The sequence below is a fragment of the Periplaneta americana genome, chromosome 2 (genome assembly GCF_040183065.1).
Source record: "Periplaneta americana isolate PAMFEO1 chromosome 2, P.americana_PAMFEO1_priV1, whole genome shotgun sequence".
NCBI lineage: Eukaryota > Metazoa > Arthropoda > Insecta > Blattodea > Blattidae > Periplaneta > Periplaneta americana.
Window position 1 is genome coordinate 175,123,319 of NC_091118.1, and position 26,820 is coordinate 175,150,138.

The window sequence follows — 26,820 nt, forward strand, 5'->3', positions numbered from 1 at the left end:
CAGGCGACAAAATTGCAGTGACTAACTAGGTGGTACAATGACGAGAGTTCCGGTGACGAGAATTCCATTTCCCAAATTTAAGAGGGTTAGAATGATAGTGAAGTAAATAACGTTTTCAGAATAAATTGTGTTTCAACAGGAGACAACCAAACCGTAATAAAACTACAGTTGTAATCAGTGTAGAGACAAGAAGAATTTACTAAACAGAAACAACAAAATGTATCTTTAAAAAAAAAACAGAGAATAACAGTCTAACAGTCTATACTTGATAGTATATTCAACTTATTTTTGTGAAAAGTGACTTGCTCAACTGTTATTCTTATCTCATTTATGTTTATAATTTCAGTTATGCAAAAAATTGCATTATTATTAGGCAAGTGCAAGAAATTAAAATTAAAATAAATCCTACGTATCTTATTTTTGGAGGGGGCAAAGATTTTTTTTTTTTTTTTTTTTTTTCAGGGGTGTGAGGACCCCTAAATACGGTCCTACCTATAAGAGACTATTAATCTGAATTTGGAACATAAATGCAATAATGCATAAGTTTTCAATAAGCTTTCTGTTATATTCCTTTTGAGTAGTCTTTCTACTTTGTACTAAATATAAAAAGATATTAATCTCAGAAAAAGTTAATAAGTTACTCTGACATATTTCTGAGACCAGGAAATTGTGGAAAACTATTTTAGTGCTTCAATTGAGGTAAACATAATAATATTATAAGTACATCATAAATTGATCATTACTGCTTACCCTCCTGAGTCTTGAGAGTATAGTATGCTATACCATTCTTCATACATGATTATGATATAAGATGTATGTGAAGAGACCCGAAGTATCTGCATTTGTGCCCTAACTGTACCCTGCAGAATTCAGCATTTTTTCTCATGTCAGTGACTATTTTTTTGAAGTGTAGAATTATATTGAACTTTAAAAATAAAACAACAAATGTCTCAGGACTCAGGAGGTTACACTATACATGCAAAATTGTTGTTTGATAACATCAGAAAGAACAGAATATAGTAATCAAGAATAATTTGGGATTATCAACTATATCTTGGGATTTACTGTCTCTGACATTTTACAACTATTTACACATGCTATCAACATGATCTTGCTGCTCAAAATAAGAAGATTTATTTTGTCTGTTGGGACCATTACCCATGTGTGGCTAGCCCAAGCAGTTTGACCATACCTCTTTTTTGCAAGAAGGGAAAGATAGTCATAATATAATAGTGCCTGTCAGTTACTTCGGTAGAGTTCAATCTCACTTAGATATTTCATTCTTAATCAGTCTTTCCCAATCTGTCCTTTATTTCGCCTATGCTGTCCATAACTCGGAACAATTTTTCCCTTGAAATTATTCAAGTCTGCTTCACAGGGAGCTTTACCAGAAAAACTAGACTTGCATGATATATACGTTACTGTAGGAAAGTTAACAGAAAACCACAATTCCAAGTCACACAGAGTTTGTGTGCACTCAAAGTTGGGTTTCTGGCATCTTGCTTCACAGGGAGCTTTACCTGAAAATCTAGACTTGCAGAATATTAAAATTGTTTACAATTAACATTATCAGTATTTTAAACGTTGTGCATTATTATTATTATTATTATGTTACGGTATATTTATTAACGTTATTATATAATATATATTTATATTAAAAATATGAACTTCAAATGCACAAAACGTTAAACAAACATTTTACATTAAAGTCAGAACTCAAACTAATGAACGGGTGAATACTGCTATTAAAATGAGTTTAAAATTGACAATGCACATTATTGAACATCTGCACTGCAGAACTGTCAAAACAACCTTTTCAATATGTTTCACAACAAATTAAAATTCTTATTGTGTCGGCTTCATTTTATCACAAGGTTGGTACTAGGTGGTAGGTCTCTCTATAATAAAGATAGCATTGTTATAATTCAAATGTGCCTCAGCACCAAGCACAGGGAGGACTATTGAAGGAAGGGTAGGAGGACTACGCCTTATGTCGATGTAGATTTTGTTACTCTGACAGTGAAAAATTAGAGAAGGGAAAACGATTATGGACAACAAAATGTTTAAAACTAAATATGTTATCCATGTTGAATCTTTCGTACACTACTTTTAACACTTGAATATAAATAATTGATTAAATGGCGATCTTACTCGTGTTAATTATGTAAGCATGTGCGGCTTACGGCTGTTTCGGTGCTATTCGATACCATCCTCAGAATGTTAAAAGTAGTGTACGAAAGATTCAATTATTTATATTCAAGAGTAGGCTCTGAGGATGGTGTCGAATAGCACCGAAACAGCTATAAGCTGCACATGCTTACATAATTAACACGAGTAAGATCGCCATTTAATCAATTATTTAAATATGTTATTTTTTCTAAGTTCAAGGGGGGGGGGAGGGGTTCAAACCAGGTAACCTCCACCTTTTCCATACGCCCCTTTCATGAGAAATAAAATGTACAGTACGCAGAGAACAAGAACTCCAGACTTTTTGAAAATGATTTGATTAGTCTATTACGATTCATTATAACAAAAGACGCCTTGGGAAAGGAACCATATTATATTCATCAATGACTTCATCTGTGCTGATGGATGGAAAGCAGTCTGCTTAGCAGAGGAGGAACGAGTTTGTCCGAAAACACACGAGTTATAAGAATCCGGTCTGGGGTTAGCCTTTGTCTATAAGTTATAACCAATTTATTGTTGATTAAAAAAAAGTCATTTACGGAATATTTTTGAGTTTGATAGATTTTCGAGGATTTTCTTTGTAATACACACATTTTGGGAGATCCACAGGCTCATTAGGAACAGCTGACCCTCTCTATGATTTGAAATAACCATTTTTGGCTTATGTTGTAGTTCATCTTTCAAACAAATTATTTTTTTTTAACAATAATTGATTAAATGGCGATCTTACTCGTGTTAATTATGTAAGCGTGTGTGGCTTACAGCTGTTTCGGTGTTACTTGACACCATCCTCAGAGCCTGCTAGATCTCGGCACTATCTCAACTTCTCTGCCTGTTGTGTGAGTGCGTTCGTGTGATGAAGAGTTGTGTCAAATAGTGTGTGTGTTCTGAAATTGTTCTCTGTGTTGAGAATTTGATTAGGATGTGTTTTAGTGTGTCTGTATATTTCATATTGTTCTAGTGTGTTGAGTTTTTGGATTGTATGTGTAGGATTTCCATATCTGTATTTATGTTATTGTATGTGTGGTTAGTATTAGTTATGTGTTCGGCATATGTAGATGTATTGTGTCCTCTGGTTATTGCTTTAATGTGTTCTTTGTATCGAGTTTGGAATGATCTGCCTGTCTGTTCAATGTAGAAACTGTGGCAACTACAGACGTGGACAAATTATTAACAAAATTGACGATTTTTATGATATTTTGTTTACAAAATTTGACTTTTCAATTTAGACTACAGTTGACAATTTTGGATATTTCCATCATTATAGTAGAGAGAAATATGCAAAAATGTCAGGTGTAGTTTAAATTGAGGAGTCAAGTTTTGTAAAAATATATAATAAAAATCTTCAATTTTGCTAATAATTTGTAAATTAGCAAAAATGTCAACTGCATTGAAGAGTCAAATTTTGTAAAATTATAAAACAAAAATCTTCAGTTTTGCTAATAATTTGGAAATATCCAAAATGTCAGCTGTAGTCCAAATTGAAGAATCGAATTTTGTAAAAATATACAATAAAAATCTTCAGTTTTGCTAATAATTTGTAAATATGCAAAAATATCCAATGTAGTCAAATTGAGGAGTTAAATTTTGAAAAATATGAGACACAAATCTCCAATTTTGCTAATAATTTGGAAATACACAAAAATGTCAACTGTAGTCTAAATTGAAGAATCATATTTTGTAAAAATATATAATAAAAATGTTTAATTTTGCTAATAATTTGTCCACGTCTGTATTGCATGTGAATTTGTATACGCCTGTGTGGTTGTATTTATTTGTTTGTGTGTTGAGATGTCTTTGTAGTGTGTTTTATGTTCTGTATGCTTTATTGTATTTCTAACATAAATACAGATATGGAAATCCTACACATACAATCCAAAAACTCAACACACTAGAACAATATGAAATATACAGACACACTAAAACACATCCTAATCAAATTCTCAACACACAGAACAATTTCAGAACACACACACTATTTGACACAACTCTTCATCACACGAATGCACCCACACAACAGGCAGCGAAGTTGAGATAGCGCTGAGATCTAGTAGGCTCTGAGGATGGTGTCAAGTAACACCGAAAAAGCTGTAAGCCACACATGGTTACATAATTAACACGAGTAAGATCACCATTTAATCAATTATTTATATTCAAGTGTTAAAAGTAGTGTACGAAAGATTCAACATGGATTTTTTTTAAACATTAGGAACAGGGGCGGCCCGTCCTTATGTGCTACAGTGCTACAGCACAATGATAATTTTTGCTCAAATAATGTATTTGCAATACCACAGTATTTGATCTGCCATTTGACAATTTTCCATGGTTATGTTCACGACGCGTTATAGAGTGTTTAGTCTTCGCTCTTTGGTGCTCAGGCGGTACGTTGTGCTACTCAAAACTCTGCATGAGAATGTAGACAACTAATGCGCATGTGCGAAGCTGAAATCACTGCTCTGATTGGCTATTTTTACGCGGGGAAGTGCTGTAGTCAGCTTCAGCACAACACAGCTTGGAGATTACAAAAGTAAAGCATAACGAAAGAATGCTTGTTTGTGGAAGAACTCGGAACTATGTGCAATGTATTTGGTAATTCAAGTGTCCGATCGCTGCTGCCATCTACCTGGTTTTTGAGGTTCCTCCTGAATTGGTCAGTCCAGAAAATTGAAGCCAAGGAAGTATGTGACCGTATAATTCAGGAAACTACTCGTCGTTTCCAATCTTCAAGCTACCTAGACTCAACAAAATTGTTAAACAGCAAATTTTTTGACAATTTTTCGCATAATTTTCCTGAACGCGAACTTGAGGTTGCTGTCAACAGCTATACTGTACTGAACAAAAGAGTGTTAAAGACACAACTTGGAGTTCTATATAGAAGATCCAACTTCCGAAATATAGATGGAGCTGTTCAATTGTTACAATACATAACATAGCCTCCAACAATTCACAGGATCCATTCTGTGAAGTAACGAAGTTGTTAAATATTTTGGTTACAACACCAATGACCACTGCTGAGCCAGAAAGATGTTTTTCTTACTTGAAACGCATAAAAACGTTTTTAAGGAACACTATGTCCCAGGATCGCCTCACTGCTCTTGCAATACTGTCAATAGAAAAGAGTATGATGTCCAAGATGGAGAGGTTTAACTCCAGGGTAATTGACAAGTTCTGCAGTAGGAAGGAACGTCGTATATTTCGTTACTAGGCGAGTCTCAAATTAAGATAAATACATATAAGTGTAGGCCTATACAGTAGGCCGATATAGAGATTGTAGCACACTCATTATTTTGACCATCAGCTGCTACTGATTAGGAATCTTTTTTCGAATTACTTAATGGGGTAGGCTACTCTATTATTTACTTGGGGGGGGAGGGTGACGCCCTTGACTGTGTAAGTTGAGGAGGGAGAAAGTGTCTTAACCCCTGAGAGTCGGCGCTTATGTCTAGCTCCCATATCTATTCCACTTTTGGACCAGGATTTTCACTTGGCGTCTGTGCTACACAACAAACCTTTGTGGTATTGTCTCTGTCAGCTATGATGTCACTGTGCTCTCCCGATTCTGCAGCTCTCACTGGACCTGGAGATCTAGGCGACTCACTGCTCTGCTCTGGATTTGACAGAGACAGGTTCACAGGATTCAGAGAACTGCGTCTTCTAACAGGTATGAACCTCCTCCTCCGCTGCTCATCCTCCACCGCATCTCTGTCACTGTCTTCTCCCTCATCTTCCTCCTCCTCCTCTTCTGTAGCCTCTTTCTTCACTGTCACAGACGCAAGTGGAAATTCTTGAGGACCGCTCTTACCATCAGACTTGTCTCCAGACCCACTACATTCACTTGAGATCTCATCTGCACTTTTTCGTTTGTTGTTGTCTTTGCTACTTTTCCCTGAACCTTCTCTGACACTTAAATTATTGCTAGATTCAGAATTCGAAGAACTTTCACTATGCTGTGATTCACATTGTCTTTGAGTGTCTTTATCTTGTACTGACTGGGAATGTTGCGTTGCTGTTGGGGTTTCCGGTCGTTTTTCGTCCAGAAAATCAGGTTTTATTTGTAGTAACTGGATGAGTTCTCGAACTCCATCAACATCGCAAGACTGAAAGAAATATAAAACCAAATTAATTTCGGGAATATTGCTGCAAATAAAACTAAAATTAAATTAACTGTTGGAACATTAGTATAAATAAAACTACTATGAATTATATGTACAGTAATATTTAATATTCTAAATAAAATTATTTTTTGGACATCACTAACATAAATAAAATTGAATTATACGTTTTTGATCATTACTCCAAGTAAAAGGGAAACTAAATTAATTGCTGGGATATTAATAGAAATAAATTTAAAACTAAATTAATTCTCAGAAAATTACTATAAATAAAATTGGAACTACATTAATTGTTGGAACATTACTATGTAGAGTGTTAGTAAATGACTTAGCATAAATTTAAGCAGTTATAAAGCGAGATAAGGTGAACTCTTTTGTTAAGGAATCCAAGGCCAGGAATAAAAAATGGCGGAGCTAAAGCACTAACAACAATAATTATGATGCCATATCTAGCATCGGAAATAAAAATCAACAGGTGCATAGCTTTACTATGCCGGATATCTTTACACAGTGACAGTGAAACTAAGAGGTGGAGCTTAAACTGAGAGGATTCAGTCCAGCATCAGAATTGGAATCCGGTGTGGCTTAGTGGATAGAGTGTCAGCATGTAGAGCTGAAAACCTGGGTTCGAATCTCGGTGCCGGAGAGAATTTTTCTCCACTCCACCAATCCTTCATCATATGATAACTCAGAATTTCTGCACAGAAATATCATACATACTTCGGTACATCGCAATAATATGATATGCGTATATAATCACTTAGTGATTTAAGACGGCACTTATTCCGTCGGATCCTGGCCACTTAGTCACTCGTAATGAGTGCACCTCTGCACATTAGTGTGTTGGACATTATACCACTGTCACACGTCTGTGACACAGTGCTTGAGGATTGGCTACTAAAGGGAAACTAAGAGGTGGAGCTTAAACTGAGATGATTCAATTTGGCATCGGAACTGGAATCCGGTGTGGCTTAGTAGATAGAAAGTTAGCACGTAGAGCTGAAAACCCGGATTCGAATCCCAGTGCTGGAGAGAATTTTTCTCCACTCCACCGACCGTTTATCATATGACAACGCAGAATTCTTATGTACTTTGGTACATCACAATAATATTTCACAAGTATGTTACGAGGAGTGAATTTCACAATTATATCACTAGACATAAAGATCTGTTTGACATACTTCATTTTAGGCTAGCTAAAACTAGAGATAATTTTGAAATAATGGCTTTAAGAGTGTCTAATAAAATTTCCTGTCAATTATAATATATGAGCAAGGATGAATTTAAAATAATAATAATAATAATAATAATAATAATAATAATAATGATTTATTTAACCTGGCAGAGTTAAGGCCATATGGCCTTCTCTAAAACTCAACCAGGAGTAAAAACTGCATTACAAAAACACTACAAATTTACAAAGTACACTAAAATTTTACACACAAAACTGAATAAGATAATAATAATAATAAAAGAACTCTCTCTTGTTGGCTTATAGGTATTGTAAGCCCTTTTACAACGTTTAATAGTAATTATGAAAATTTGTAAATTTTAATATTCATTTGTTTATAATTTTTATTTCTGACTAGGTCTAATACATTTCGTGTTTATTGACTGTAATTAGAATAAATAGATGGATGGATGGATCGATAGATAGGTAGGTAGGTAGGTAGGTAGGTAGATAAGTAGATAGATAGATAGATAGATAGATAGGTAGGTAGGTAGGTAGGCAAGGTAGGTAGGTAGGTAGGTAGATAGGTAGATAGGTAGATAGATAGATAGATAGATAGATAGATAGATAGATAGATAGATAGATAGATAGATAGATAGATAGATAGATAGATAGATAGATAGATAGATAGATAGATAGATGTGTATTTACCTGGACGTAGGCCTCGCCAGTGTAGAGGAAGCTGAGAAGCAGCCTCATGTCCGTGGCACGCACACCAGGGAACTGGATGGTGACAGGGTTCTCCACTGTAGGCGTCTCCTGCAGCACCTGCTTGATGAGGGGACTCGAGGATGCCAGCACGAGGCGGTGGGCCCTCAGCGTCTCCTTGCCTTCACACACTAGCGCCACATCTGCGAAGCACTCTCTGTCGAACCAGGCATGTATCTCGTCGATCAGGGTGGTGTGATGCTTGCCGTAGTGCAGGGTCAGGAGACCGCTGCTGTCAAACATTGTCTGCGTTACCAGTCTGTGGAACGGAAGAAAACACGGTTTTCAATACAGGTACAAAACAACTGCCATTCTTATTTTACCATGGTTCCAATACTAGCCCCAACAGTTCAAAATATACTGTGTAATACTGCCATTAGTAATGTAAACGAAAGAAGAAACTTAACCGCCATAAAATAATCATCCTTTTTTGTTTTTTCTGTTAGGTTTTTTTACACTCGCCAGTGGTTTGATTCGAATGCTCTTTTCTCTCGGTAGAGGGAAATACACTTAGCCAGTTGCGATACTTTTCTGACAGATGGCCGATCTGTCGCGGAAGGTGAGTTGATGATAATAAAATGATGTTAGGAATGATTATAGAATTGAGAAGGAAGATTGTCTTGATCTTTGTGATTGGTATTAGCCCAATATTCGTCTCGAGAGACGTGGAAAACTACGAAAAACGCAAGTCAAGATAAACGATCCCTGGGATCGAACTCCGGACCTCACAAATACAAAGTGGGGATGTTAATCACTATACCACTGTGATAAAATCATCCTTAGGGCAGAAATCGTCACACTATCATCAATCACCACCAGAATATTTGAAGGGTTCGGAGCCATAGTGGGCCAAGGGGACGGACATTGGAAAGTTTTCTTTTCTCAATCGTACTATCAGGGACTGGAATGCTTTACTGCAGACTTACTAAAGACTTTACCAATAACCAATAATGTATTTAAAATAGACTTAAGGGCTTTTCTAATGGACGGTAGTATATTATGCAAACTATTAAAAGGGTGTAATTGATGTTTTCTTATTTGAAGTGTTGTATCAGTGAAAAAGTGTGTTGTGTCAGTGAAGTGTGTTGTGTCAGTGAAGTGTGTTGTGTCAGTGAAGTGTGTTTGTGTCAGTGAAGTTTTATAGTTTATAGTGATAGAGCAAAGTATTTGAACAGTGAAATGTTTTTGAAGTATTAGTGAAATCGGGATAGTATCAGTGAAAAATGTCGTAGTTCCAGTGTAGTGAGTGAGTTGACAGTGAAATGAGTGCAGTACTGAAAGATACTTGTGCATGTAGGAACATATCATACTCGTGGGTTTTAGTTCGAACTTGGGTTAAGATACAAATTAAATTTACTTTAAATGTTATTTTAAGTGATCGCGCTTCATTTAATTTAGGACGCTCCTTGTTAATTTTATTGTACTATTGTTATTATTTATTATTATTCGTACTAATTATTATTAGTAGTATTAATTATTATTAACTGTATTTATTATTAATTGCCATTATTGAGTGTAATTAGTTACCAATGCCACCGGGTATTTACCCATTTGCAGTGTGAATAAATACATACACATACATAACATATGAGCGATGCTGACTAACCAGCAAATTTGTGAAGCACTGTTTGCTAAATAGTATCCCCAACCCCTTAGAATTATTACCTGTTCCTTCATGCCAGTGCTATTAATTGAGAAATTCGAATGTGTCGGTGTGGCTTCTTGTGAAATCGCAAGAATGCCGGGGAGAGGCCAGGGGGTGAGGGAAAGTTGCCGTCTCTTATATAAGCGTTAACTGCGTACACTTTAATGAAGTTGTGGGCCTTACACCTCGCTCACTCTGCGAGTGTTTCGCTGCAAATTTCACCATTCTCCTCCTGCCACGGTATAGCCTTCCACTGGAGTCAGTCACTCAGCCACTTTTAACAAGCTGAAGACATTATTTGCTATCTGAATTCGTCTGGGAGTACCGAATAGAACAGCCAAACGGTACCATAGCGACTTCATATTTCGAAAGTTAAAGGTTCAGTTCCCGCTGTCAGTTATTTTAGGACACCACAGTATTTTCAGTATCAGGAAAGTTCCGATGTACAGGACACGGAAAGAATTCATATCTCGAATCCTTTCTGCGCGTATTGTTTTGGCTTGTTCTCCTAGTAGACCTAGTACAAAAGCGCTGGATTCAGATTGTATACCTATAATCTGACGTAGGATGTAGAGACTTATTCCATTTCCATAGATGGACTGGCGTGTGTGCCTATTTTGTGTCTCCCTTCGTTTTAATAATAATAATAATAATAATAATAATAAAAGGTAAAGGTATCCCCGTAACATGCCATGAAGGCACTTGGGGAGGCATGGAGGTAGAGCCCCATGCTTTCCATGACCTCGGCACTAGAATGAGGTGTGTGGTCGGCACCACGCTCTGACCGTCTTTTACCCCCCGGGAAAGACCCGGTACTCAATTTTATAGGAGGCTGAGTGATCCTCGGGGCCGTTCTGAAAGTTTGGCAACGAGAAAAAAATCCTGTCACCATCTGGGATCGAACCCCGGACCTTCCAGTCCGTAGCCAGCTGCTCTACCAACTGAGCTACCCATAATAATAATAATAATAACAATAATAATAATAATAATAATAATACATGGCAAAATCGTCTGCAAGAATCTATTCTAAGTATGGAATAAAAGTTTATAAGTTAGGCCTACAAGTAAAAGTTCTCGTCAAGTGTAGGGTTTTAATTTTCACCCCATCAGCATAATAGTGTAAAAGTCTTAGGGCCTATATTTATATTAGAATTGATTACAATGTAATATACAAAATTGGTATTATGAGTAAATATTAGATTGGTGCGATTTTCCATAAGTTTTTTAAACACATCAGATACACATAAGAGAGAAGTTAATCATCAACAATATAATCTATAATCCTTGAAAAAAAATATTAATAAAATAAACTAGCAGCATTTCGTACAAAATAAATGCATAGAAATATGCAGTAAAAATTTCACCCAGGTTGATTAATATGTGGCATAAAATAAACTTACGGAAAATGAATTTGAAAGTAAAATGAATATTTAAGTAACACAGACCTATTAAAATTATCCTCCGCCACATTCATCTAGTAACTTCAGGGAGCCACTAGATTTGTAATCAGAAATTTGTAAAAAAAAGATTATTCTTTGATGAAAAAATGATTTTGGCAGCTCTTTAAGTGCCACGCCCCCTTACAGCCATAGTTTAAAAACATTTTTAAACATATTTGTAATCAGAATTAAACTAAATCCATTTGGGGTATAAAAATATACATTCTAAAGACATGAAATAGCCAAGAAAATTTCTTTGAAAAATTTTCATGATTATCAGACACACTGCAGTTAAAAATGGAGAAGTAAAGCATTAGATCCTTTTATAGAGTTCGATTGTGAACTAAAAGGGCCATAATGCTGTCGGGAAAAGAAGTAAAATATTTCAATTATTCAACAATTGACTGGAGAAACCCTGAAAAATCGTGAAAGATTCTTGTGAGCACACCGGAAGTTCGAAATCGAATCCCAGGCCTTCCGGATTATAATCCATAGGAAGCTATCCTGCAGCTAACCTCGTTCGATCCTCTCGCGCCAGTATTTAAGGATGTATGATTTCGAAATTTGGCGTTGCTTCATCCCATTTCCTCGTTGAAGAGTCGCAAATGTGTATAATTAGAGCTAGGCTATGAAAACTGCCGTCATTTCCCTCGTGATGTGCTCAAGGTTAATTGGAACTACAGCTGATGACAGGTGCTTGGGTCTCGTGAGCCTAGCTCAGTCAGCTTGATACCGCCGTGTGACCCTTATGGGAGAAAGCAGATGTGAGCAGATTTTCTCCAACTACAACAGTTCCTTTTTTAATTTCCATTCCTTCACACTCCATTTTTGCTTTATCAACACATCAGTCCTAAATAGTCTCTGTAGCTGTAAAGGGATGTTAAGTAAGGAGTTACTAATAAGTTTTATGATATTAGAAGTGGATAAAGCGCTGTGAGGCAGTTATCTCCAAGTACATTGGTTTTCCTTGTAGTTTACATTCCGGCATTCTCCATTTTCGCTTTATCGACACATTATCCTTAAATAGTGGCTGTAACTTAGCTGTAAATTGGCATTAAAGGGACACTTAACTATATTTTGGAACTTTTTTCCTATTTGACCAATCTTCTTAAAATTTGGAGAAAAATTTTAATATACACATGGAAAGTAACATACAAAATCTCAGCTCATTAGATCCAATACTTTTCAAAATAAAAAAATATTTCAATTTTTAATCAATCATTAATTGAAATATCACTTTTAATTATCATTTTTTATTTATTCTTTTGGCTTTGTGCATTTGACTGTGACTTCTCAATGAATAGGGGAAGAATTCTGCGTATTGATTTAGTTCTGTCACGTAAATTAGTGTAGAAATTTAATTTTTCATTTCTATGACACTTTTTCTCCAATTTTTAAGTTGAGTGTCCCCTTAAATAACTTATTAATAGGCTGTGAGGCAGAGTTACCAGATGTCCAGGATTGTTCTGGATTTTAATGGTGTGTTCTGTGTCCTGGATTGAGTTATATTTGTCCCGGAATATAAAAAAAAATCTTGAAGAAACATTTTTTTACTTACTTTTTTACTTATATATAAAATTATTTTTAAAATTCCTTATCCATTTTTTTCAAGACCCTGTCCAGCTTTTGTTCAATGTCGTCGTCAACGCCCCTAATGTTATAGTAGACAGGGTGGATGGTAACCTCTGCATCAAAATGAAATTGGTAATAGACCATAAGGAGAGATCTGAAAAACCTAAGTAAATTTTTTCTCTAACATTCACCGTTTTAGAGAAAATCGTTATGTTTCTATTAAGGGGCTAGGTACAGCTTACAGCGGTAAAATTTGTGGAAATATTCAATATTTTTTTCCTCCATTACTGTGTCTTGTACAATGATGAAAATTGGTATGTGTAAAGCACTGTCCTCCTGCTACATATATAAAAAATATTTTTACGATTTAAAAAAAATATTTATATATATTTTTTAATTCAAAATGGTGGCAGTTTACTGTGCAGTGATGAAGCGTTTCCCTCATAACTCATAAACTTTTAAAATTTGTCATGTTTTCTCTCTTTTATTTTGTTGCTGAAACTTAGTTTACAATATCATGCTCTTTCAACTACGTTCCTTAATAAATAATATTTTTGTATTTTGTGTTAGACGAAAATACTGATATTTGATAATTTAAAAAAATGAATTTATTTTTTATCAGACAATCTATAAAAGGTAGAGAAGTGATTTTGCATCATATAACATGCATATATACACACAAAAAAATTCATCACAGAATGTTGGATAGATTTTGAGTTAGGAGGGAAACACTTCATCACTGCACAATGAACTACCACCATTTTCAATTTGAAAAAAAGAAAATATAAATAATTTTTCCTAAATCATAAAAATATTTTTTTCATATAGCAGAAGGACAGTGTTTTTCACATACTAATTTTCATTATTGTATAAGATACAGTAATGGAGGAAAAAAAATGTTTGAATATTTCCTAAATTTTACTGCTGTAAGCTGTACCTAAACCCTTAAGCATTTGCAACATCACAGCCGCTGCAATAACTCTAAGCAGCGCGACCTGTACTCCTTACCTTTCCCTCCCCCTCTGCTGTACTCAGTCGGTAATATGCGACGTGCGCTGCGTTGCAAGATTTATTTCAACGATTTTAGCTCTTATTCAATTTAAATTCATGACTAAATGGTTTAATTTGCACAAAACAAAAAAAAAAAAAAAAGACATTAACTGTTCGGATTATTTTTACCTATATGCTTGTATAGCAATCAGCCATTTCTCTCGGGTAATTCCCCCGCAATAGAGCGCTTCAAACATTGGGCAAAGACAATTTTTTTCCTGCTTAACTGTGCTTCATCGAAGGAAAAGTGTATCAAAGTTTTGTTATATTTAACATGTAGAATCACCTCTTAAATTTTAGTGCAGAGGTTACCATCTACCCTGTATATTAGGTATTATACAGTATCTTAATTCTGTACTCTCATATTATTAATATGATTTAAACACTGTATTATGCATTTTTTCTGTATAGATCAGGCTGTAATATGACTTTATTTTTTCAGACTTTATCAATAATTCAAAGAAATTTCATAATCTAGGCAAAATGTAGCAAACTTAAAAGTTTAGGTCCTATATAATTAGTTGAAATACATACAACGAATAAAATCAGTCGTGTTGCAAATTGAATTAATTCAAATGTGTAGTTAGATTAAGGTACGCAGTATCGTCCTGTCCTGGATTCCTGATGAGAGAATCTGGCAACTCTGCTGTGAGGTCGTTTATATCCAAGTGCATTAGTTTATCTTCTAATTTACATTGCGCCACGCCCCATGTTTGCTTTATCATTAACTCATTATTCCCGATAAAGGCTGTTCACAATAAACCGGGAACGGAAACGAGAGCGAGAACGGAAATAATGTTGAAATAAATGTGAGCATTCACAATTAACTATTGTGAATGCTCACATTTAAATAAATTTATTCTAACAATATTTCCGTTCTCGTCGTTTCCGTTCCCGGTTTATTGTGAACCAGCCTTTAGTCTCTGAGACTTAGCTGTAAAGGGGCATTAAATGAGTAAGTAATAAGTAGTGTTGAGAATTATATGCATTTAATTAAAATCGATTTTGATACAGACAATTCATTTCCTTTCATTATTGTGTGAAACTTTGTGATACAAATCTTTTCCATGTCTTCAGGATCCAACTTGTTTCTCCTGTCCGTAAAAATAAACTTGTGCATAGAAAAAGTTCTTTCCACATCACATGAAGTGATCCTTAGGGAACGAAGTTGAGACATCAAAACATTGCCTAGACGCGGCTACAGGTTTAAGGAGCACAGAATATAGGATGACGTTAGCTGTTTACTTTAGTACCTTCAGGGTCGTATGCAAAATGGAGGACGTAGCGTGGAGAGATCTCTGTTCATTCGAAGTTTAAGGCCCAATTGTATAAAACTCCCTGACTAAAGATCAACTTTGATCGAAGATCGAAAAGTAAACCGAGTTCAGACACTTCTTCTATTGTATAAAACTTTTCTGCGATCAAATTACCTTGGTTCAAATGCAATCTAAGTTCACGTGAAAAGGATTTGGCAACATCGCATAAACAGGTGAAATACGTGATGCGCGGACCATGTTATACAGGTTTGTTCAGTGTTGCCAATCTAGCGATTTTAACTCTTTTTCAACAACAATTTCTTTTAACTTTTATATTGCTTAAATAGGGATTTAGTGACCTTTTTAGCACCCCATAGTGACAAAATTTAATCTTTCTTTGTTGATAATGAGAAATCTAGCGACTTTACAACTACTTTTTCGCGACTTTCCGTGTTACACTCTGTTGGAGATACTGGTTTTTTTTTTGCAATGTAAATAATGGCGGACAATAAGAAGAAGGTTGGCCGTTCTCCAAATTGTTATCATGTTATGGTGTTTGATACTGCTAAACATAATAAAGCTTTATAAAACGGCAATTTTCGTTTAGTAATACAGTTAATTGAAAGTTAATGTACCCATCATATCCATTAATAATAATTAATGGTTGTTATAAACATAATATAATTATAGGTTATGTTATTTGATACTGCTGAACACGATAAAGCCTTATAAAATATAAGAACGTTTGTGTATTAAGGCAAGAAATTGAAAAAAAAAAAAAATATATATATATATAAATGTACCTACTATATCTATTAATATTAATAATAATGGTTATTATTCTTTTTGCACAATCTGCCATTCGTATATTTCAAACAGAAAAAAAATAACTGAACTTGGATCATCTAACTTAATCGGAGAAATTTCTTCAGTCAAAGTTGACTTTAGTTTAAGACAAATTAATCTCAGATTAGACTTTATACAACACAAAATTCCAAGTTCAGCTAGAACGAGGATCAATTTAACCTCTGATCTAAGATTAAATTGTTTATACAATCGAGCCTAATAGGTGCGGGTTTTGTATTGTTTACTGCATTATAATAGTTGTTTCTACACAGCACTCCTATTTTCTGTTTAGAAAAATAAAAATTTCGTATGTAGTTCAGTTGTGATCTAGCAAAGGTGCTGTGAAGATGTATTAAAATGTCGCCAATAAAATCTGCAACTTTGCTTGTGCTTGTAAAAGACTTCAGAGATGACTATTTTTCAGTCATATATATATATATATATATATATAGTGAGAGAGAGATAAAGAGAGAGCGAGAGAGAGAGAGAGAGAGAGAGAGAGAGAGAGAGAGAGAGAGAGAAGAGACTGGAAGTGAAGTAACCTTGCAGATTGAAGGGGACGATAAGGTAGGCCCACTCTGAAATGAATAGCAAACCTATATTACGTGTTGTGATTAAATGCACGGTTAATTAGAAAACTAAGTTTGAAGTTTCAGCAGTCCGGCAACATCGCCGCTAACACACTCTACTCCTGATACAGATGTAAGAGGTCAACGAACTCGGTGTGTTTCGCTAGATGAGCTGTTCTCTGGCGCTGTGTTGCAACCAACTCGCACCTTGGAACCGTACAGTGGCTTGAATTTAAAGGTTTTTAAAATTAAATTTATACGAAAACCGTCCACACTATTGAAATAGCCAGAGAGATAAATTATTCTTTATTAGTTTTCCTATCGATATGGACAAAAATCACGATCCTACTCTCAATAGTTACCGAATAAGAGATTGTTAAACATTTGGGGGAAAGAAAACTTTTTTTCTGAAAAAAAAAAAAAAAAACTATGAACTTTCCACCAATATGATATTATAGTTTTTTGTTACATACAACATGAACTATTCGCTTTGAAAATCTGCAGGGCTATTTTACTTCCACCATATATATGTATATATTTTTTTTCAATATTTTGCATGCATATCCGAGCTGTAACGATAACATATCGTCTGTATTTTTCTACGATATTCAGAGGCTGGCGAGGGTCTCGGTCCCTGGTTACCGGAGAGTGGCCCTGGGAAGGGACATGATTATGCATGAGTCGCCTCATTCGGTCGAGGTTGCTGTGATGGATGGAAAGCTGGTGATGAATAGATAATACTGGACCCTGGCCTGTTTTGAGGTTAGTAGCTTGTTTGAAAAGAGCTTTACTAAACATGCGACAGCGTTATGGGACAGTCACAAACACAACCGGGCGAGTGAAGTCAGGAAAGCAGTAATCGATCCTAAATCCCACATCAGAGTCAGGTTAGCTTGTCGGTACACCGAACTGTCTACAAATTATAAAGGCGTGGATTAAATCCTTGTCGAATGCAAGGGATTTTTTATGTCGTCTGTCATGGGGCGGAATGCCTGGATCCATATAGAGTAAAACAGATTGACTGCCCTGACTATTGGTTGTAATTACTACACATGTGTCATCTGCAAATAATATGGGATGACCTACATCTTTAATTAGGGGGGTAAGATCATTTATGAACACTAGAAAAAGTAGGGGACCTAATATTGATCCTTGAGGAATTCCATTATTAATAGTTACGAAAATGGGCGGACCCCGTCCCAGACCTTATACAATATCCTTTAAAAATTACTTGAGTATAGCCGAAAATCGAACCCTGGACCCACTGTCAGGCAACCTAACCTAATCTAAACTGAGGAGACGGCCTCGGAGAGTTTTAGATGTTGTATTTCTGTTGCTTTTTGTAACAGTGAAATAATATTTTAAAGTAAAGATAATGACATGGCAAACGGGGGCACATGAGAAAACCTGATCAAACGCTGCATTAAGCACTAAAAATACCACTCTGACAGCCTGGATTTAAATCCGGTTGTCTGGTGTGGAGCTGTGAAGCTCAGACTGTTCTTTTGTGTCAATTTAACTAGTCAATATTTTGAAATACTGTAACTAATGTTTAGTTTTATGAAGTCAGTTGTCAGCTACGGCTGAATGCAAAAGTGAAGTAATGGTGGAAAGAAAACTACTGGGGAATATGGAGCACTTGAAGCGTTGGTACTCCATTGTCACCATGGCCACTATATACACACATTTTTTATGTGGCCAGTTGCTTAATTACTGTACGAAATGCTACCTCTTTGACCCCTATACGCCCAGTGGGATGAACTGCACAATATAAATCAGTCAGGAGACTGAAAGGGGAGTCGAAGCACGAGCTACGGGAGTGAAAGTACGAACTGGAAATGATATATGCCCCGGTGAGGTCACAAGTTGCGTTTGGTAGTTGGCGTGAAGTCCTTGAATGAGTTAGAACTGAATTACTAATTCTGGCCCATTGCTTCATCGCGTTACTGTGAAACAGATCTGAGAGTTTGTCAGGAAACAAGAATAACGGTATTAACCGAGTTGAAATGCAGTCTGCCACGCTGAGAATAATAGCATTAATGTTGTGGTGGTGTTATAGAAATGTTTATATGCGACAGAAAGAACGAAAATGAAAATGAGAAAGGTATTAATAAAAATTCAAAAGAAAGAAGGAAAACAAAGATAGAAACACAAAGCGGGAGGAAGATAAAATAAAGAAAAAGTAAAGGAAGAATTGATAAAAGGAGAAAGAATTAAGGATAAAACATAACGGAAGAAAAACGAAGAAAGGGATGAAAAAAACAAGCAAAGATTAATGGAATAAAAAAAAAAAAAAACGAGCGTGTTACCTCTACGCGTGGCAGAAGTGAAACTTCTTAAGCTGTGAATGTGTAGCATTGTTTTTAAATGTTAGTTCAAAGAGAGACAATAAATTAGAGTTAAATTCAGTACTTTTATACTCAACGTTCTTCAGAATCTAAAAATGAAACAATTGGCTTATGACAGCTAAAATAAGATACGAAAACTCTACTCTGTAATCGTTCCAAATATTTGCTGTGCATTATTATTATTATTTTTATTATTATTACGATCATATCTCACCTTCTTTCGAGAAGTTATCATGGCTTAGGTTACATGAGAGGAGAAATCTGCACTCACTTTCTCTCTTATATCGAATTATGCACACTTCATCCCCCTATTATTTATTCGCTCGTTTTCATACTCTCTCTCGCTATCATAATATTAATACTCGATCACAACGCGATAACACGCTAGAAATTCCACTGCACACATCATCTCTGTATTCCTCATCTTTCACTGTTGCTACCTCTCGTCACTGGAGGTCTCTGCCGCCTGAAGTCAAGGGCTGCCGAACATTGAAATCTTTCAAATCCAACTTAGAAAATTATCTTATGACGAGTTGCCAAACTAACTTACTATTATGAAAAGTGTTGTTTTGCATGTTTCCACGTATTCACATTTTTTTATGTTCTAGTGATATTTAACTTATTTTATATTTTTGTTTTCATACTTTCCGATAATGGTATATCTATAATGTGATAAGTTGAGCTCTATATAATCATAATTTTCCTTACTGTATGTACTTAAAAATATTGTATTCATTGTATGCTTTGTACTGAACTATTTTATTATTATTATTATTACTATTCTTATTTTTATTATTATTATTATTATTATTATTATTATTATTATTATTGGTCTATTATTATTAATAATTGTCTTATTTTTTTTATACTTTAAACTTTGTATGTCTCATTTATTTTGACCTGCTGTTCATATTTTATTATGCTTTTTTCTTTCTTTCTGTATGTTATGTATTATGTCTGATTTCTACTTACTTGTTGTTTACATTTTATTATTATTATCTTATTCAGTTTTGTGTGTAAAATTGTAGTGTACTTTGTAAATTTGTAGTGTTTTTTGTAACGCAGTTTTACTCCTGATTGAGTGTTAGAGAAGGCCGTATGGCCTTAACTCTGCCAGGTTAAATAAATCATTATTATTATTATTATTATTATTATTATTATTATTATCACCATCATTGCTATTACTGTTATTTTATCTTCTTTTCTTGTTATTAATTTAATAAGTGCTTTATAGTGTTCTTTGACCCTGTTGACCCTTTATAGTGCTTTAATTAACTTTACATAATTTTTGTCAATGTTTGTATTTTTTGTATTTATATGTGCTAGCTGGTAGGATGGAAGAGAAGGCCTTATGGTCTTAATCCTGTCAGATTAAGTAAATAGATAAATTGAGTTAAAGTCTTTATATAGCGAACTACGATTTAATTCTAAAACACAAGACGCTAGTTGGCAAGGCTTCTAAGAAGCATTGGCCAGTTGGATCAGGCATTGCACTCGTTGACTGTTGGCGGTGTAAGAACATTCACTAAGTCGTTGAGACTTTGTAACTGAACTGCAGAAGTGAGGTTAGAAAATGTCTTTTTTCCTTGCCCTATATTTTAGCACTCGTTCCAGTCTACTTTTGGGTCAATTTTCGGCGATTAATTTGTACTCTTTCTTAGACGCTGCGCTCTCGTTTGTTCAGGCCCTGATTTCGACATATTTCTAGCAAGAAGCTTCTCAACAAGATAATTTCCTCATTGGTTTCGGCTGTATAACTTCACAATACTACACAGAAGACGCACTGTCCGGAAGCTGCCCATTCCCACTAGTTTACGCATTAATTTGTGTAAACTGATGGAAAACCGCAAACATCGACAACTTTATTTACACGATAACATAGCAACGTATGCAATACCATAGTAATAACACGTACGTAAATCTTTCTTAAAACGTCCGTCACAGAATTTTGTTTCATAGTTTTCGACTAGAATCCTGTCTAAAGATGTTCCACTTAAAAATGAAGGCAGAAAGAAGGAGAGAAATAAAGAAATGAAGAAAGAAAGGAAGAAAGAAAGAATGAAAGAAAGAAGGAAAGAAAGCATGAAAGAAAGAATGACTGAACTCATCTGAGACTTAACATTGTCAATATGGAATTGTGACCATAATATAAACTAACATTCCGTTTTCGTGAAAGCTGTCTTTATTAGAGAACGGGCGTGCAGAAATGAGTGTGTCTTGATAGAGTCTTACCCTTTACGCTTGACCTTTCTCTATTATAGATTAAGTTGCCATGAGTGAGACGACATCTTCCTTAGCTCGAGGGTAGTTAAATCACGGACAAGTTGGATATAAACCACTAACCCTGAGGCGGTCGGTACTTGTTCGATAGAAATCGCCACAGACAGGGCTGTCCAAGAGGCTTATGGGTCGCTTTGGGCCATATTCATGACATTCTTAGCGCGGGTTTCCGGTGGATGATCAGTGAACTAAAGTTTTTCGTATTCATAAACCAGTGTTAGCGATGTAATATGATATGAATCCTGTACAAATAATCAGTCGATAGCCGGAGCTAGTTTAGCACGCTCGTAGCGTGGGCTAGCGAAATGTCTATGCATAGCACCCTTTAGGTTTTACTTTAGTTCTTAATTGTTTTCTATTTTTACATAATTATATCCAGCCTCTTGCGAGTATAAATACTGTTTTTGGAAATATTCTTAGGAAAGCAAATGGGCACACTCTTACCTCAAGTAACACATTCTAACCACAAAGATCACATTCTGTGAGATGTGCTGTGTACTGGATGTTGTGGGGGAAAGTTTCCCCTAAGTATTTCAGTTTCATTAATGTATTTATCGCTATACTTGGCAGATGGTAACATTTAGAGAGGCTGTTAGATAAACACCGATATTCCTGTTTCCTTAACGTATTCAAGTCTCTTTGGTCAACATTTCGCAATTCCTTCTAAATTGTAGTCATCTATATCACCGATACCGTGGCTCAGTTCATTCATTCATTCATTCATACATTCATTCATTCATTTATTTTATTCCGTAGATCTTACATGAGCAATGAAGCTTTAAGATGTGGAACAAGTCAAAATTTTACAATATTACAATTACAATTTTTACAAATTTTTATAGTTTTATAATTTAGTAATTTTCTACAATTTTTACAATTCTGTGCAATTTTTTACAATATTTTGGCGAGATGTAGTGAGATGAGGTGAGGTCCGAGGATTCGCCAAAATATTACCCGGCATTTGCCTTTTGATTTGGGGAAAACCTCGGAAAAACCCAACCAGGTAATCAGTGCTAGCGCATTGGGCTGAATATAGACAATGTATTCAATCAACCAACCAACCAACCAATCAATCAATCAATCAATCAATCAATCAATCAATCAATCAATCAATCAATCAATCAATCAATCAATCAATCAATCAATCAATCAATCAATCAATCAATCAATCAATCAATCAATCAATCAATCGTTTGTTAATGTCATGAGCAACAGTCTGTTGCAATAGACATAAAATATACTAAATTACAAGAGATATAAAATAATATTTCACATGAAATATAAAAACAGATGTATACAACAATACAAATGAAATAACAATACTGGAATTAATAATAACAATGACCAATACTAATAATAATCGTAATAATACAGAGCAATGCAGCTTATAAATTTAGAATACATTTACAGTGATGTCAAGAAATTCACTGATACTATAGAATGGATGGTTGATTAACCAGTTATACAAAACAGATTTAAATTGTATGTAACTTGCATCGTGTGCCTTTTGTGGTAACTTATTAAACAATGTTCTAGCAATAGAATTGAACCATTTTTTGGACTTACTTAATCTAACTCTAGGTTCTGAAAGACAATAATTGTACCTTGTATTATAGTAATAATAATAATGGGCTTATTTAACCTGGCAGAGTTAAGGCCGTAAGGCCTTCTCTTACACTCAACCAGGATTAAAACTTGCTTACATAGTTGAACATAAAACTGGATCGGAATTAAGTAATTACATACTGATACAATTTAGGTACATAATGAGGTCAAAAGAGGTAGTTACATAAAAATTTACCTCATAAAATAAAAATAAACATAGTGGAATACATATTAATGTTGTTAGAATCAAATACGAATCACATAAAAACAGAAGCCTGTGGACTCGGACAGATAAGTAAGAGGGAGTAGAGGTGTGCAAAATTCGGTATAAGAGAGAAAGGGAATGCAACTTTCTCCTCTCATTTAACCTGAGCCACAATAATTTATAATATAGTGATGAACTTCTGTTTTAGGGCGATAAGTATTAAGTATTTTCTTAATTTTCATTAGACATTGAAATAAGTAAATAAATTTATAACAGTTAAAATTTTTTCTTGAATAAATAGTGGTCTACAGTGAGCGTCATATGCAGACCCTGTTAAAATTGAACAGGTAACGAACAAGAATTGTTATCGACGCCCGAAACTAGGAAAATAGAATGTGGACTTGAAAAATAAAAGCAAACAAAAGTAGATAGAAATTATAGAGTTAGTAAAGAAGATGAAGAAAAGGATAGAGAAGTGGAAGAGAAGAAGCAAAAAGAAAATGACCGGGGATAGAGAAGCAGGGAAGAAGAGTATAAGCAGAAACGATAAGAGAGGACAAAAAAAAAGTGGATGTACAGGGAAAATAGGAGAGAAATAAGAAGAGCAGCGGTTTGGGTAAGAAGAATAGAAAAGGGACAGTACCGAAAAGACAAGAAAATAATAAAAATAATACAAACAAGCTTAAGGGATAAAGAAGAGTCGAAAGAGAAGGATAAGAAGCTGAGAAGAAAAATGTAAAAGAAGAGAATCAGAGGAGAAGGAGAACAGGCTGAGAGAAAAAAGAAAGAAACAAAAAAAGAGTAGAAAGGGAAAGAGAGAAGCGGGGAGAATGAAAGAGAACAAAAGGATGCAAGCAGAAGAGGAAGATATAAAAGAGGAGGAAAGTCAATGGAAAATGAGGTGGAGAAAAAGAATTAGGAGATAAGGAAGAAAAGAGAAACGTAAAGATAAAAGAATGAAAATGTTTCTGATGATGGCGATCGCGAAAAATAAACGGACAGAGGACGTTACTGTTTGTTTTTACTGCGTGATCTGTCATCTTCTTGCTCTATCTGGTCACTTTCTGCCTGTCCCTCTATAGCCAGAGGGATTCGTTGCCCTAATACTCTTACGTATTCACCGCTCGTACTGGAACTGGAGTAATTTTAACGTGTTGAGAGCATTTTATCATTTTCCACCATGTCATTTTACGTAATTGCTTTCTCTATCGAGGCAAGTTTTTTTTATCTGACACGCAAGACTGATCGTCCGCATTTTTCTCTTTGACACAGTTTTTAATTATGGCACCTGAATTTTTGAAAGCAATTGAATAGTCACAGCACTCAGCGTCCTAAATCATCATTTATACTAATTATCAGGGAAAGGATTTATATGTAAATACATATTTACTTATAAAGCTAATATAATTTATATTTTGCATTATCTTTATGTTTCACAATGTGTAGGGTTGAAAAATCCTACTTTTATTTTCCATATTTTTCCATATTTTAGAGTTTAGTACATATTTTCGTTAATTTCCATATATTTTCCATATTTCATATAAAACAGTCCATATTATATTAGGTTTAACAATAAAACAAAACAAAATTCCATTAACTTTTAAAAATACATTTCAACAATAGAGATTTAAACACATGTTCAGTAATCCCTTTAACATCAGAGTTATTTGAAAATTAGCAGTCCTATCAACAATGGGAAAGTAAGTTACAAAACTGTATTAATTTAATTTAAAATTTTTAACAGACTTCAGTTATGCAGCTCAACAGTTAAATGCCAGTCAGAGTACACATAGGTTCAGTTTTGTAAATCATACTATAAAGACGGTAAATATGCCAAAAGTACGTCATTCAGTCAATTTAAAATCAAAACTAACAAGTTACATTTCAGAATTTAAAGAAGATGGTTTATCAACTGACAATAAAATATTATTTTGTAATTTGTGTCAGTGTGCAGTATCATCTACACAAAAGTTCCTGGTGCAACAACACATTACAACTAGTAAACATCAGGCCAACAAACAACTAAATTCCAAGCAGAGACAATTGTTTTTAACACAACCAACAACATCGAATGTAAGATCTGAGTTTAACATCGACCTGTGCCGTTCTCTCATCTCTGCTGATATTCCTCTCTACAAACTAAAGAATAAGGTCTTCAGGGAATTCCTTGAAAAATATACTCAACATACAATCCCGGATGAGTCAACACTTAGGAAGACGTATGCTCCATCCATCTACGATGAGACAATACAGAAGATAAGAGATGAAATTAAAGATAGTTCAATTTGGGTTTCCATTGATGAGACTCCCGACAAAGAAGGTAGACTTGTTGGTAATGTAGTTATCGGTTTGTTAAGTGAACAATATTCTGAACGAATTCTTTTACATTGTGATGTTCTAGAAAAGTGCAATAACAAAACTATAGTTAAACTGTTCAACGAAGCTATGGGTATCCTGTGGCCAAAGGGTATTATGTACGATAATGTGTTATTCTTTATTAGCGATGCTGCCCCTTATATGGTCAAAGCTGGACAAGCATTATCTGTTGTATATCCTAAATTGACTCATTTTACTTGTGTGGCGCATGCATTTCATCGTGTGGCAGAAGTGGTCAGAGACAATTTCCCTAAAGTAGATTTGTTGATTTCATCAGTGAAAAAAGTATTTCTCAAAGCTCCCAGTAGAGTTAACGTGTTGAAAGAAATGTACCCTGAAATTCCATTGCCACCAAAGCCAATTTTAACTAGATGGGGTACATGGCTAGAAGCAGTTGAATATTATGCCGAACATATAGACTCTATTAACAATGTTCTCCTTGCATTGGACTCTGAAGATGCAGTCTCAATTGATACTGCGAAAACAGTTACCTGTGACATAAGTGTGAAGAATGACTTAGCTCACATTCAGCATACATTTTCATGCATCATAAAAACGCTCAAAAGTCTCCAAAATAGGCACCTTTCACTATCTGAAAGTTTTGAAATTATAAATAGTACTGTGGAACAACTGAATCGTGGTAGAGGTAAAGTTGCAGATGCAGTAAGAGCTAAGGTGGACACTGTACTTTCAAAAAACCCTGGATATGAAGAACTACAAAAGGTTGTTGCTGTGATGAGTGGTGAATCAACAGTGAAGATTAACTTGGACTTATCCCCAGCAGACATTGTGAAATTGAATTATGTACCAGTTACTTCTTGTGACGTCGAACGCTCTTTTAGTCAGTATAAATCTATCCTCAGAGACAATAGAAGAAGATTCACTTTTCAGCACTTGAAAGAAATGTTTGTAACCTATTGTTATGGTAACAGACAATAAAAATTGTGTTTTGTTGAAACTACATTGGAAGATAAGGTACGTCCATTATATTTTTTGTTTAGTTTGATTAAAATGTACCAATATTTAACGTACATAGTCATTTTTTTATAATTTTAAGTCCATATTTAATTCCATATTTTGGTAAAAATCCATATTTAATTCCATATTTTGGTAAAAATAACTACATATATATTTACATATTTCATATATTTTTAGTCCATATAAATCCGTTCCCTGCTAATTATACTAACATGATTATGATGATGATTAGGGCTAGGATTTAATATCTTTGTATCTTTCTTTTGGAAACGTCAGTACCTTGCTTAACTAGATATAAGCGTGCTTCAGAGCAGAACCAAGCATTTTTGTTGGGACATTTTTTAGATGTAACATCAATATTCGACCTACATCAATTCCTTATCATCAAACATCTCTCTACTCTGCTTCCTTCA

The 26,820-nt window shown here is 34.8% G+C and overlaps 1 protein-coding gene across 2 annotated transcripts in view; it reads right to left on the bottom strand.

The window, feature by feature from the left end:
• ken (ken and barbie) overlaps window positions 1-26,820 on the bottom strand; it is a 139,629-nt gene that overhangs the window by 19,347 nt on the left and 93,462 nt on the right. For both annotated transcript variants that reach the window (XM_069818979.1, XM_069818978.1), the window contains exons 3-4: window positions 8,182-8,497; window positions 5,697-6,284 (exon numbers count right to left, since the gene is read on the bottom strand). In XM_069818979.1, coding sequence (XP_069675080.1) covers window positions 5,697-6,284; window positions 8,182-8,481 — 888 coding nt within the window. In that variant the 5' untranslated portion in view covers window positions 8,482-8,497. The remainder of the gene's footprint in view (window positions 1-5,696; window positions 6,285-8,181; window positions 8,498-26,820) is intronic.